The sequence below is a fragment of the Culex quinquefasciatus genome, chromosome 2 (assembly GCF_015732765.1).
Source record: "Culex quinquefasciatus strain JHB chromosome 2, VPISU_Cqui_1.0_pri_paternal, whole genome shotgun sequence".
Taxonomy (NCBI): domain Eukaryota; kingdom Metazoa; phylum Arthropoda; class Insecta; order Diptera; family Culicidae; genus Culex; species Culex quinquefasciatus.
In genome coordinates, this window is record NC_051862.1 from 70,006,481 (window position 1) to 70,021,886 (window position 15,406).

Sequence of the window (15,406 nt, forward strand, 5' to 3'; positions counted from 1 at the left end):
CACTTTTGTATAGAGCTTTCCACAAGTTGCACGATTGTCTAATAATCGCTGCAATCTGCAATATTATAAATGGAAAATTTTGATCACCTAATTAAAAATAGAAAAATTTAAAATGAAGCACAACTATTTATCGATAAGGTACATAATACTCGTATAAAATGTCTTAAACAAAAATAATTGGATTTAAAAAAAAAAGTTTGATAGTTTTTCATTGTTTCTGGAGTCATTTTTGTTATTACAGTGCCCTCCCGCTTTTGGCAACACGACTTTATTTCAAGTGGCACCGACGAGTGCCGCACTCGTCGGGTGCCAGTTTCGGTTCAAACGAACGACATTTGTTAGTGTGCGTGGAACTCGTATGAAACTGAAAAAATATCGAGTGCGACACTAGAGCTATCTAAGCCCGATCTCACACACACTAGCACACCATTTGTTTTGCTGGCTGGTACAAAATTTAACCTCACTTTTTTCGTGTACGTACACGCAATACATGCGCACGGAGATAACTCTCTAGAGTTTCAGTTCCAAGATGCCGGCGAAACTCGTGCGGAACTAGCGCGAGTTTCTTCAAAAAAAAAAAAAAAAAAAACACTTTGACAGCTCTGAGTGCGGCACTCAGTGCCGAACTAGCCATCAAACGAACGTACCATTAATTTCTCTTCTAAATTGTTGATCGAAACCGCACGCTATCAAAACAAACGTTTGGTCGCTAGTTTGGTCGTCGGTTTGGTGGTGTGTGTGAACTCCGTGTAAAAGGTGTGTCAAACTAAATAGTTGGTGTCAAACCATCGGGGTTTGAGTGTATTTTTTAGTAAGCATGGCAGTAAGGATGGCACTGTACTCAAAATAAGTGCCAGTTTAGGAGTGTTGATCCAATAGTCTGATCAACAATTAAAATTTAATGTTCTTTTCAAATTAAAACACACTGTTTTTTTGTCGTACAATGATTTATTTATATATATATTATATAATAGTTTAATCTGTTTGCCTTAATAATCTTGATGTCAGAGTGTGTATTTTCAACGGTTAATGTTATATTTTGTTAATTTGCTGTTGCTGTTGTTGTTGTTCAGTATTTAGGTAGTAATAGCATATTTATTTGTCCTTAACGTAAATGTTTTTTTTTTACTTTTTTTTCCTTCTCTGCAAATTCGCTATCCATAAGTTATAATCGAAAGCTTACAACTGATGTGAATGGTGCAGTAGCGCGAATAAAAACTTAAAATTAGAACGCATTGTTTTAAAAAGAAACGAATCAAAGAGTCTAAATTAAAAATTTGTAACTCGTTTACGGTTTCGACATTAAATTAAATTTTCGAAGCTGGGTTGTTAAAATGTGTGTGTGTGTGTTTTTGTTGTGATTGGGTGAATATAAATAACGATTTCAGTGTGCGACAGAACGTTTGCTCCTAGAACCTACGGTGAGGGGGTGGTGGGAAATTAGCATTATTTGTTTTGTATTTATGTATTAAAAGGTTTATTTTGTTGCATGAACTTAGACGTAATACTCTGCGTGGGTGTGTTTGTGATAAGTTCGTAAACATAAATTAAACTTTTTCTCCGTCATTTTGGCTGGCTCAACTTGTTTGGGAAAGACTTTGCGACTTTGCTACGCCTCTGGTCCGCCGGAAGGGGTTGCCTGCAGTAATTTCATGTAAAATGTGGGTTCAATGCAAGTCAACTTATCTATAGATAAAATCAAATACATACTAATAAACACTAATATGGCTTACGATCTACGGGTTTTACTAGTAAAACAGAACTTTGTTTTTTTTTTCTTTGCTTTGTTCTGCCTGCTCAACTAATGCCTAAACGAGGAGTACTTCCAGGAGGATGGTGACGATCGATTTGTTTTTTTTTTTTCCTTTCAAAGTGTTTCATAGCACGATCCTCCCTGCTAGCAACTAAACACTGTTTGTCTTACCAATATTCGACTATTCAACAACACGCGGTTGTGGGAGACTTTCTAACTTGATCTGTGGTGGTGGTGCGCTTGCTAACGCGCGTTCTAACGTACTGAGAAAATTGTTCTGTAGTGTGAATATTTTACGTTACTTGGTAGCAAACTTGCTGCGCTACAAATCTACGGATCTCTTTGTAATTTTTTGTGTGTGAGTGAGTGGGAGTAATTACGTTACGTTAACAATTCAATCTCTCTTGCAAGGTTTTAAATCTGGGATTTTGGGATGTGAGTAAGGCTTCCTTCTGCGCCGTCTCACTGGAAGCAAACGTGGTTGTCCACTTTTTGTGCCGAGCTGAACCTGTGGAAAATTGAAAAGAAGATTGATTAGTGGTGGGACGAGTTCGCCAAAGAATGTTGAAACTTACGTCTTCTTGCATAAATTGCACGAAAAGTTGGCGGAACCGCTGGCAACACTGGGCGGCGGTGCAACGACTGCGGCAGCAACAAACGGAGCGGCAGATGGTTCTGAAAGAGATTTTTTTTTTTGAAGATGAAGGTTTGCGTCTGTTGAAGATTTAAAGCTCTTACCACCGGGCTTGATCGAGTGGTGCTCTTCGCGATGATTTTCAAACGTTTTCTTGTACGCAAACGACGCCGGACACAAGTCACACTTGAACTGCTTCTCGCCCCTGTGATAGGTCTGGATGTGCGAGTTAAGTTGTGCTGTTCAGGAGGAAATAATAAAATTAGTGACAAACAGCAAGACATGCGGGGTTTAGTTCAGCGGCACTTACATTTCTGCTCAAACAGCTCCGAACAGAAGGTGCACACAAAGTTCCGCTCGATCGCGTCCCCGATGGCGTCCTCCTGCTGGTTGTCGTGGTTCGTGCGGATGTGGCGCACCAGATGGCCGCTGTACTCGAACCGGTAGAAGCAAATCTTGCACTCGAACGGCTTCTCCTTGGCGTGGTGCAGCTGCATATGCTGCTTCAGGTTGCACGAGTACAGGAAATCCTTCTTGCACAGCTCGCACACGATTTTGCCCTTGGCCGGTGTCGTCGAGGCGCCCGGTTCGGCCATGTCGTAAACGGAACTGTCGTTAGCAATGCCGCCGGTCGGAAGACTTCTCCTGGTTTGTGGAAGCGACGACGACGTGTCTTGCGGTTGGTTGTAGCGCATGCTAAAGTCGAGATCATGGTCAAAGTTGTCCTCCAGCACCAACTCCAGGTTCGAGCCGTCAAACAGCGGATCGGTGTCCTCCATCGTGTCGGGGAAGTCCTGCAGCATCATGTCCAGCCCGGATCCAAACAGCGAATGGTCGGCCTCGATGACCTGGCCACTGGAGCTGGTGGAACTGCCAGCGTGCGTCAGCATGTGCGCCTTCAGTTCGTACGCATCGTTAAACAACCGCGTACAAACCCGGCACTGGAAGACTTCTCCCGTCGAGGAGGAGGACGACGCCGACGGGTAAATGCCACCACCACCGCCGTCTTCCCGTTTGATCTTCCGGCCGCTGCCGGCGCCACTGTGCGTCTTCAGGTGCCAGGTGAGCGAGCGCTGCTTGACAAAGTTCATCGGACATACCGGACACTGGTACACTTCGGACCCATCTGGGTTAACCGTCGGTGTCGTGATCTTCGCCGGCAGCTCGTCCGCGTCGGCCTCTTCGGCTGCAAGCTCGTCCGGGTGGTTGTTGGCCTTGTGACGGAGCATGTGACCCTTGAACTCGAACCGATACCTGTGGGAAAGGGCTAAATTAGCGACTCTGAAACGCAACGCACCGCGCCCGAAACCAACCTGCAAATGTTACACTCAAACGGCTTATCCTTGGAGTGATGCATCTGAATGTGCTGCTTCAGCTGGCACGAGAACTTGAACACCTGAGTTGAAAAAGAATAACGTTAGAGAACCTCGCCTAGTCAGCCAGAGCTACATGAAGAAGTTACCTTCGCGCACAGTTTGCACTTCTTGTCGCTGTCGTCCGTGAGTATCTTCTTGGCGGACTGCGTCTCCTGCTTGGTGACCTTCATCCGCTCGATGTGCGTCTTGAGATGCTCGATCAGCTGGTCCTCGCGCTGGAAGGTGGCCGCGCAGACGACACACTTGTTTCTCTTTGGTGGACCAACGCCCTCGCCGGACTGTTTGTCACCGGCTTCGCTGCCGACGCCGCCACGATTCACCGGCATCAGTCCGACTACGGCCGGACTCATCTCGTCCGGTTCGGCGAGTTCCTCCGCGTTGAAGCTTTCGTCCTCGAGCAGCTGAATCGACGGATCATCCTCGGCGGACACGCGCTCCTCTTCCAGATGGGTCAGCTCGTGCCGCTTGAGGTTCAGCTTGTGCACGAAACTGTAGTGGCACTTGCCACACTCGTACGGTTTGCCCGGCTGATGATGTAGGGCCGTGTGCTGCTGCAGCTGGCTGCGGAACGTAAACACCTTCTGGCAGAGGTGACACTTGTGGTGCTCGCCCGAACGAACCCAGGACCGTTTCTTCTTGGCCGGGGGCGTTTCTTCATCCGGCTGGAGCGGGTCGGTCGCCGGTCGGACTCGATGACCCTTCAAATGCTGGTAGTAAGCATCCTCCGAATCCAGTTTCTGCAAAACCAAAAAATCCCGTCAAAATTTCAACGCACAGCGCAACGCATACCGCGACCAAAGCACCGCCCGTTGCTATGCGTGAGCAATGAAAAACATAAATAGCTGCGCGCGCGCTTGGCAACGCCCCCCTTGGTAACGAATCAACAAGCCGAAAAGGTATATACCCGAGTGCACCCCTACCAAACCCCTCATTCCCAAACTGGAGATGGCGGCGTACGGTCGTATTCTACTATTTCTAATTCGCAATTTCTTTTCTCTCTTTCTAGCGCACCGCATGGGTGTCTGGCGGCCCCGGCCAGCCCTGGCCTATGACCCGGATGTCGAATCGGGCATCCGGGACGATGACGATGACCTGGCAGAACTCGCAGTGGCCTATTTCGAGCGGCTCAACGAGCTAGACCGCGCGTCAGTGGTTCACGAACCGAGATCGCTAGCGGAACTCGCTTTCGCAGCGATCCCGGTTACGGAACCACTCGACGATTGGACCTCTAATCAGGTTTATTATTTCGGACCTGCTGGGGTGGTTCTGGAAACGGAATCACTCTCAGATCAAAATTCACTCACTAACTATTTCGTTCCTAGCAATTCGATCGAATCCGTGGTGGATCCGGCACTGCCGGGTCCATCATGGGTTTTCCAAATTCCAAATCAAAACTATTTTGACCAACCCGTGGTTGATCCGCCGGAGTCGAATCCAACCTCGGCTATCAAAATTCCTCTTGAAATTGATTTGGACCTACCTGAGGTGGATTCGACTCCGCTGGATCTACCATCGGGAATCGAAATTCTCCCTGAAAACATTATTTTGGCACATCCAGCGACAATTCCAACCGAGGAATTGTCCGCTAATCCAAATTTCAAAGTTGAAACTTTTGGCAACTGTCAAAGTCTCGGTAACCGTGGTTTACCACGGTTGCTGAGATTGCGATATTCTAAATTTTCAGTATTTTCAAAGTATTTAACTAGTTTTTGCGTTTGTTCGTTGGTTGCTATTTTTTTTATTGTTGAGTCTGTTTGAAAAGTAGTCTAGTAAGATTTTTGGCATGTTTTCAAAATTTTGCGTAGCTTTGTAGTTTGTTGTTAGTTTGTTATAGCTGGTTTTATTCTCTTTTATTTTTGTGTTTGTTTTTCCTCAGATGGAAACCTCGCCACCTATCAGGACTGGAAAACCAAATCTTTTTGGTAACACAGAGGTAATTGTATTAAGTAACACGGTTTGATAATATTTATTCTAACCTATTTGTTTTACGTTTATCTTCCTCAGATTTGATCGCTGCTTATCGGATTCATTCGGTCCTTCTACGGGAGATTGAAGGACAAGGTTCGGATTGGAGCTGTCGGAGGTGGAGCAGGTGGAGCATGAAGATGAAGTTTTTGTTTTAATGAATTGTAATTTGCATTTATTGTAATGAAATACATTTTTTGTAAACGATATACAGTACAGTACAGTTTTATTTGGAAAGAATGAAAGAAATTACTTTTTTTTTATTCAAAACTAAGGGAGCGTTCTTTTATTACGTAACGCAGTAGGGGGAGGGGGTCGGAGGCCGTGTTACGCTCCATACAAAATTTTTAAAATTTGTATGGAAATTTTGTTACGAGGGGGGGGGGGAGAGGGGGTCTAAAAGTCATATTTTTCGCGTTACGTAATAAAAGAACACTCCCTAAACGACTAACACAGAGCATTCTCACTTACGTAAAAACAAAAAAGTTTTGAAACATTTGTTAGCACCTTTAAAAAAGTTACTTTTTTTTATTTCAGTTTTTTGAACCACTCAAAACCAAAAATTACTGAAAACCAAATTTGTCACGGGTTCTATTTTTTTTTCTTTTTTTCTAAACAAGTTTTGCGTAGGGACCTATAGTTTTGCGCAGCAAAAAAAAAAACAAATCATAATAAAAAAAATACTGCAAATTCGGGTTTTGAATTTGCAATCGAAAAGGTTTTTTTTTATAATCATGGAAAATTGCACCGTTTTCATATTTTTGTATAAAAAAAAGGTTACATCTGAGCAGTTCTCTAGGATTTCGATCATTCAATTTTTTTTTGTATTTTTTAATCCGACTGAAACTTTTTTGGTGCCTTCGGTATGCCCAAAGAAGCCATTTTGCATTATTAGTTTGTTTATATAATTTTCCATACAAATTTGGCAGCTGTCCATACAAAAATTATGTATGAAAATTCAAAAATCTGTATCTTTTGAAGGAATTTTTTGATCGATTTGGTGTCTTCGGCAAAGTTGTAGGTATGGATATGGACTAAACTGAAAAAAATGATACACGGTAAACAAAATTGGTGATTTTTTGCCTTCCTCACCTCAATGAGGAAAGGCTTTAAAATCACTCAAAAAATGAACTTCTTTATTTGACCTCGTAGACCCACCTTCACGTATACCTATCGACTCAGAATCAAATTCTGAACAAATGTCTGTGCGTGTGTCTGGATGTGAGTCCGTGCACCGAAAAATATGCACACGATTTTCTTCGGACTGGCTGAACCGATTTGGACCGTTTTGGTCTCATTCGATCCGTCTTGGGGTCCCACAAGACCCTAGTTAATATTATGAAGTTTAGAAAAGTACTTCAAAAGTAATGTTAAAAAAACGATTTTAGCTAAACGTTGGGAGATTGTAAAAAGGGTGGTTTTTGTAAGAAAACCCACCATGCTATACATTATTAGAAAGGTATTTGAAAGACCTTTCCAACGCGTTAAAAAGATTGAGATCTGACAACCCCATCAAAAGTTATTAGCACTTAAGTGTTATTTATAGACTTTTTTGAAGCCGGATCTCAAATATTTTGATGAAAAAGTTGTCCAGATCTATCATGCGACCCATCGTTGGATAGGTAATCAAAGACCTTTCCAACAAGCCCAAAAGATTGAAGATCTGACAACCCTATTAAAAGTTATGAGTACTTTAGTGTTTTTGATGCACCTTTTTGAGGCCGGATCTCAGATAATTTGATAAAAAAAAGTGTTATTTATACACTTTTTTGAGGATGTGTAGTGTCTTTACTTTATGAATGTGAGGAAGGCACCAATCACCTAAAGGTGGATTAAGTAACGTTTTTATTTAACTTTTTACCATTAAAACTTGATTTGCAAAAAAACACTACATTTTTTTTTTTTTTTTTTATATGTTTTAGAGGACATAAAATGCCAACTTTTCAGAAATTTCCAGGTTGTGCAAAAAATCATTGACCGAGTTATGAATTTTTTAATCAATACTGATTTTTTCAAAAATCGAAATTTTGGTCGAAAAAATTTTTTAACTTCATTTTTCGATGTAAAATCTAATTTGCAATAAAAAAGTACTTTAGTGAAATTTTGATAAAGTGCACCGTTTTCAAGTTAAATCCATATTTAGGTGACTTTTTTGAAAATAGTCGAAGTTTTTCATTTTTTTAAATTAGTGCACATGTTTGCCCACTTTTGAAAAAAATATTTTTGAAAAGCTGAGAAAATTCTATATATTTTGCTTATTCGGGCTTTGTTGATACGACCTTTAGTTGCTGAGATATTTGCAATGAAAAGGTTTAAAAACAGGAAAATTGATGTTTTCTAAGTCTCACCCAAACAGCCCACCATTTTTCAATGTCGATATCTCAGCAACTCAGGGTTGTTACGGACGGCGCGGATTTCGCGCGGATGGCAATTTTGAAAATGTTTGTTTGTATTTTCTTAGTACGAAACGTCGAAAAATGAAGATAAAGATTATGTAGAAGTTATTTTTTATATGTTTCTTGTCATTTCTTAACATCTCCGGCTCTGAATATTTAATTTCTTTTGAGTTTTGAGTAATGATTTTTAACCTTATTTATTTTTAATTTTATACTGGATTTATTCAATTTTTAATTTTGTAAATCAAATATTACAAACTTTTCCCGAAGAAATAGACATAAGAATGTGTAACAAAAACTATTATTGTGGCTTATTCTGGTGGGCGCCAAATATGAGCTTGATTGGACGTTATAGAAGATGGCATCCACTCTCGAATTTTGGAATGGAATTTAATCGGTAGAAATATTTTTTTTTTCTAAATTTAAACATTCTTGGCGAAAATAAAATGCTCAGAACATTCCAAATTCAAAGCTTCGGAAATTCAAAAATTCGAAAAAAAAATTTTAATAGTTTTTATAATAACAAAAAAAACAAAATATATGCTAATGTTTTTTGTTCAAAATTTCTAAAATCGTAATTTAAAAAATCTGAAATTTCGAAATTCAAAATTTTAGCAATCTAAAATTCAAAATACCAAAAATTTGGGTAATCGAAAATTTGAAGATTTAAAAAAAATCAAAATTAAAAAGTCAAAATTTAAAAACTAAAAAATATCAAATTTAAAACAATGTAGAAAAGAAAATTCCCAAAATTTAGTATCCTTAAGCTTATAAATTCTAAAATCCTAAATTGTTTAAATCTTCAATTCTAAAATTCTAAAATTCTAAAATTCTTAAAATCTTAAATTAATAAATTCCTAAATTCTTAAATTCTTAAATTCTTAAATTCTTAAATTCTTAAATTCTTAAATTCTTAAATTCTTAAATTCTTAAATTCTTAAATTCTTAAATTCTTAAATTCTTAAATTCTTAAATTCTTAAATTCTTAAATTCTTAAATTCTTAAATTCTTAAATTCTTAAATTCTTAAATTCTTAAGTTCTTAAATTCTTAAATTCTTAAATTCTTAAATTCTTAAATTCTTAAATTCTTAAATTCTTAAATTCTTAAATTCTTAAATTCTTGAATTCCACAATTTTTGAAGTCTAATTTTATGTAAAAGATTTTGCAATTGTGAGAAGACATTATTTAAAATATCGGAAATTAAATTTCTTTCGGAGTGAAATTTTAGCGAGGATTTTGGATTACAAACTGTATAAAAATTCTTAGATTTTGAATATTTAGACTTTCGAAATTTAAAATTTTATCATATTATAATTTTAAATTTTGATTTAATTTTGAGGTTATATTTTTGAAGTTAAATTTTTAGGTTTTTAAATATTATATTTTTTTAAGATTTTTTTTCATGACCCTTGACCGTCTCTTGAGGATTTTTTTTAATGGATTTATTGTTTTCATTCTTTTGGAGCCTTTAACCAAAAAACGAGTTTTTTAATCAAATACTTTTTGAATTAGTTTTTCTTCATTAAAAAATAAAATTTCTTCTCTTTTTATATGGCATGGATTTTGCGCGGATTTTAGGTCGGCGCGGATTTTTTTTCGACTCTCCCGTAACAACCCTGAATAGTCCGATTTTCAATGTTGAAATATCAAATATTTGAGAAATTTTCCGATCTTTTCGAAATAGTAGTTTATGCAACAAGTTGCAAAAAGAGGATTTTTACAGCACAAGTCGAACATTTATCCAACGAGGTTCACCGAGTTGGATAAATACTACGAGTGCTGAAAAAATCAAGTTTTGCAACGAGTTCCATACAACATTTTTCGCTATTTCAAAAAACACCCATTGAGTGAAATTTTAAGTCGAATTTTCATGTATTTTGTCAATAAATCGTTTAAATCAATAAAATGTTGAAAAGTGTTACTTTTCGAAACAAGTGCTGAAAAGTTCAACTTTTCAGCACCTATATCAGTGCTGAAAAGTAGAACTTTTCAGCATTTATTTTGAAAAGTGTTGCTATTCGATTCTGTTGTTTTTAGTACAGAAAAGTAGGCTATTTCGTCGTTCAAGAATGACAGGAAAAGTAAGTAGTTTCACGACAGAATTGCAAAAACAATATTTTTAAATTTTTCAAATCAAGACTAACATTTGATTTCAAAAGGGAAAAACATTCAATATTACGCATCGAAAAAATGTTGTCTTGTCAATTTATTTTTTTGTATTAAAATGAAAAAAAAGTAATCAGAAATGGGTTTTAATCGTGTTTTTTACCGTTGTACATAAACATTTACATAAGGCTTTAGGACCCAATTTAAAAATCAATTCCAGAGTTTTTTTTTTGAAAAGGTCCTATAAACTATTGTCTTTCATATGTTTATAGGACCTAATAAAAAAGTCGAGAATTTTACAAGCAAATTCAAATTTGCAATGGCACATTTTTTTATGGTTTACTCTGCTTCAAAATTTTAGAAATTTTCAGGCTTTTTTTAATTTTAAAATATTTTATGAAAGAAAAACACCCTTTTTCCTTCGTTCCAACTCACCTGCGGACAGTATCCACACTTGTACATCTTGGCTCCTCCAGCAGCAGCAGCAGCAGCCATTCCCCGCAATGCCGCCTGCTGAAGCTGCTGAATCTGCTGCAATGCCGTCGACGAGGACGACGTCGGCTGGGGCTGCTGTGGCTTCAAATCCAACCGCGCCGCAAACGCATTCGCAGACGCCGTGGCCGCCGAGTTGGGCGACAGCGGACTGCCCAGCTCCTTGGTGGGGCTCGCCTCTTTGTCCTCGCCGGCGGCCACGATCGAGCGGTGCGTTTTCAGATGCCAGGTCATCGATTTCTGCTTCTGGAAGCGTGCCGAGCACAGTTTGCACTTGAACACGAGGGAAGCGCCGGCCGGGGCCACGATCGGGTCTTCGGGTTGGGGAAGAGACGGGATGGTTGTTGGGGTGTTGGTGGCGGCCGCGGCAGCACTCAATTCCTGTTTGGAATGTTTCTGCATGTGGCGCATCAGGGTGCCCTCGTACTCGAACCGGTAGTGGCAGATGTGGCATTCGTGCGGCTTCAGTTCCGAGTGGTGGATGATCCGGTGCTGTTTGAGGTTGCACGCATACGGGAATGTCTTGGAGCAGAGCTCGCACCGCACGCCGGACTTGGGTTCGGGCTTGGAGGTGGGTGTGCTGGTGCTGAGCGGATCGGTGGCACCGTTTTGGGGCGTCGGCGGCATGGCCGGATCGTCGTCATCGTCGTCCACGTCCATCGAGTTGTTCTGGTGCTCGAGGGCAATGTCGTCGCCGTGGGTTTTGATGTGGGTGGTGAAGGAATCGCGCGTTTCGCACTCGACGCCGCACACGTTGCAGATGTAGCACACTTCCGAGTGCTTGAGTTGGGCCGCCTCGAGTTCGTGCATTTTCATGTGATTGTTGAGGACCGACTCGCGGTTGAAGGTTTCCGAGCAAATCGGGCAGGCGTGGCCGCCGCGTCCCTCGGAGATGTTGCTCGTCAGGATAGCTGCCGGGGCGGTTCGGTTGAGATAGACGGTTGGTTTTTCGTGGTTCACGGCGACGTGCAGATTGAGGAGCTTCCGCCGGACGAACGTTTGCGGACATTCGGCACACTTGTAGGCCGCAGGTTGGGCCGGGTCTTTGCCCTGTTCGTGGCGCAGCATGTGCGCGTTGTAGCTGAACTTCATCGCGAACCGGTAGTGGCAGATTTCACACTCAAATGGCCGGCCACGGACCGTGTGGACCGTTTGGTGGCGCCGGTAAAGAGGGAGCGTGGTCAGCTGCTTCTGGCAGATCAGGCAGGTGTAGATTTTCTCGCCATTGTCCGGGTTAATCGAAATGGAAACGCTTTCGTCGTCAACGATGGAATCCTCGGACTGGTCCAGATCGAGCGTTCCTTCGATTTCCAGCTCCGGTTCGGGCAGTTCGGCGTGCTCAACGGCAAGAGGAAGTTCTTCAGCTTGTTGTTCCAGATGGGTTCGCATGTGTAGAAACAGACGCTGTTCCGTCTTGAACGTGTACTTGCACTGGTGGCATTTGTGGGGCTTGCTCGGGTCATGTTGGGCGATCGCGTGCTGCTTAAAGTAGCTAAAGTATTTAAAGTCCTTTCCACACAGAATGCAGTGATGGCCATTTGGGGTCACCTTCACATACTTGTCCCACTCCACAGCTGGCTGCGAGGGCGCATCAAGACCTTCCTGCAGCTGCACCAACACTTCCGGCCCGTTGTGCACCGACTGAATGCGCAAATTCGGTGTGTTGTAATGCGCCGCGGCCAATCCAACCCCATAAAACCCTCCATCAAACAGGTAATCCTGGTCATATTCGTCCTCCTTCTTCACCTGCGCATCGCAGTACAGCTGAAAATTGGCCAACTCAACGTCCTCGTCGTCTTCATCGATAATCTCCTGCTTAATCAGCACTCCTCCGGCACTGTTCTGCAGCTGCAACAACTTCCTCAACCGTTCGTCACTCTTGACGCAGGTCTCGTACAGCCTGTACGCCTGCACCAACTTCCCCTTACAGCTCGTACACACCTTGTCCGGCATTCCGTCGTTGTTGCCCTGCCCCAGCGGAACTACGGTCACCAACATCGCGTACAGCGTCTTCGAGTCGACCGTCGTCCGGAACAACGACTCCAGCATTCGACCATCCTCGGCCGGATCGCACATACAAATCCTGCACAGCGTATTGACGGCCGGTGGCGGGGGCGGCATCACAGCCGGATAATCAGCCGAACTGCTCCGGCCATTCGTTCCACCCTCCTCTCCCTGCTGTCCCCCATCGTCGTTCACTTCCTGGCTCGACTCACTGGAACCGCTACTGCTGCTTCCGCTTTCGGAGCTGCTGGTGCTATTGCTCCGGTTGGACGAGGGCGGGAGGGCAGGAGCATCATCGACGGCGGCTATTTCGGGTTGCTCCATCGAAACACGATTTACGGTGAACGCGCGCGCGAAAAGCACCGAATTTTACGCTCAACACCGGCGGGGAACGCGGCCGCGACGGAACATCGGCTCGAAAACACCGGAAAACGCGAAAAACAAGCCAATTTTCACGTTTTCCACCGAACAAAACTTATAAACTTTTGCGGGGTAGAGAATTGATGGCCGAGCAGCGAATTGTCTTCTTCTTCTTTTTTTCTACGCTTGACGGCTTGCTGCTGCTGCCCTGCGGGAAAGTGCAGCGCTGTCAAAAGAACGCCATCCAGAGGGTTTGTGTCTTTGCTGATTTTGGGATGGCAGAGTTTTGCAGAAATCTGCAGGATGTTATTTGTCTGCGGTACCAAAATGGTGGCAAAAAAGAAAATTAAATTTTCAAAAGTATTAGAATTGAATTTTGTTGGCCTGTAGGGTCATTGTACTCAGAAAAATATGCTTTATCGTTCTGATCAATAATATCACAAATTTAAGATTAATTTAAGGACCCAATTGGTTCTTAAAGTAAGCTAAGATTGCTGGTATTTTTGTTTACATCGATAAAGCCTATTTTTCAGAATACAGTGACACTTTGTTCGACAACAAAGAGCTTAACATGGATTTTTAAATCAATGGAGCATTTCCATTCGAGCAGTTTTTGTGTTTTTCTACTCACACAAAAAAATATTACGGTTATGACAAAAGTAACTTACTTTAGAATTAAAAAGTTGTTAAAATTTGCTACATTAAAAGTTTTTTTCTTGTTTTGAAAATGAAAACTTTTACTGCTGCAGTTTTTGAAAATCTCATTGCTCACTGATTTAAAAGTTTCCACTTTTAATTCTACTGTAAAATTTCTTTCATTTTGTCGTTCTCGTGTAACCAGAATGTAAACAAACGTTTTGGTGATTCCGGTGCCAGGACTTGGACGCGGAAACCATCGAAAGAGGATGGTGCGGGCTCGGGTGCGGGTGCGGAACAAGGTTGGGAGATTAGGGGAAAGTTGGTTTTCAAAAGGATAAGGCCATGGCTGCAGCTTCCTGCAGGACCTGCAGCTGTTTCACGACCGAAATGGGTAAGAATAAAGCTTGGGTGTTTGGTGGCGTTAGAGATTAAAAAGTTTGAACTTTCTACGAATATTCACCAACGCGAACTTTTAATCCAACGAACGATCTTTTTAAATTATGAGTATTTTTTCTTTGTGTGTATGTATTTCTTATGGAGCGAACTGTCAAAAACTGCTCGACTGCGGGTGCTCCATTTTGAAAAAAAAAAACCTTGCGGTCCTTCTTGACAGAAAAGGTCCTACACCTAGTCCTACACTGAAATAAATATCATGATTGATGCTATTTGTTTTGCATATAGATTTTTTCAGAGTTCTTCTGCACATAAACGGTTCGTAAAGCTGTTTCTTGACCCCTTTCCTTCCGATTTGCGTACTAGCCTTAAAAAGCTAGAAAGCCCTATTTATTCTAGTAAGAAATTTACCAACACATTCAAAGTATGTTTACATTACAGCTGGACGTTTGTTTGCATCAGCTTGCCTATCTCTTTCTAGCATTTTTTTTTTGTCAAGCGACTTCTAGCTGTTTTTTTTAATGACCGCCCGATATGTCAGCCAACATACTTCGCACTGCTGTGACAGCTCGAGCTTTGTTTGGGAAGTTTGTCATTTTTGGGTAAAATTATATTTTTTTCACTGGGCCTAGTAAGCCTTATCAGGCTTTAGGACCCTATTAAAAAAAGTGTCAAAAAATGGTTTTTCGTTTTTTTTTTAAATTTTTTTTTGCCCGACGAAGCCTACAACACCTGCAGTGCCTCGATTCGACGGTACGGTACAGCTTATTGCGAAGGTCGCAGATTCCAGCACAGGTACGGATACCACCGAGCCGGCCGCGAAGGTTGCAGAACCGCAGATTCCGTCACCGAACATCAGTCAGCTTAAATCTACAAGCAATCGAAAGCCAGCAACAAACATTCCTACGATTTTTTCAGATTGACAATCAACATGTTTTATTTTTTTTTGTCCAAGCCTACTCTCATGCCTTCTCTATCCAGGTTTTTATGCGAAGATGGCGTTCGAATGGTGAACGTCCCATATGTCAAAATCGCGCAGTAGCACCAACATTAGAAAATAAAATGTGGATGTCATACATGGCACACTTTCTTCGTAATGTTGGCACCACTGCGTGATTTTGACATTTCGGGCGTTCATCATTCGAACGCCATTTTCGCTTAAAAATCTGGATAGGTTTTTACATTGCGACGGTATCTTTCTGCGGCGATTAATTGAAGCGCAGGATTCTAATTTTTCTCGAAATTATTAATAATACGATAACTTTACATAAAGCTCAAAATATGAC

The 15,406-nt window shown here is 41.4% G+C and overlaps 1 protein-coding gene and 1 long non-coding RNA gene across 2 annotated transcripts; one reads left to right on the forward strand and one right to left on the reverse strand.

Moving 5' to 3' along the window:
* Window positions 1-998: 998 nt before the first annotated feature.
* Window positions 999-13,257, reverse strand: LOC6035916 (zinc finger protein 91). The gene is made up of 7 exons (XM_038252137.1): window positions 10,668-13,257; window positions 3,850-4,500; window positions 3,701-3,783; window positions 2,698-3,641; window positions 2,492-2,626; window positions 2,329-2,428; window positions 999-2,261 (listed from the first exon to the last, which is right to left on the reverse strand). Exons 1-7 carry the CDS (start codon window positions 13,050-13,052, stop codon window positions 2,216-2,218), a joined length of 4,344 nt encoding a protein of 1,447 aa, XP_038108065.1. The 5' UTR covers window positions 13,053-13,257; the 3' UTR covers window positions 999-2,215.
* On the forward strand, window positions 4,921-5,911 carry LOC119766722. The gene is made up of 3 exons (XR_005277076.1): window positions 4,921-4,999; window positions 5,640-5,696; window positions 5,768-5,911. It is a non-coding gene; the product is annotated as an uncharacterized LOC119766722 (long non-coding RNA).
* Window positions 13,258-15,406: the final 2,149 nt, after the last annotated feature.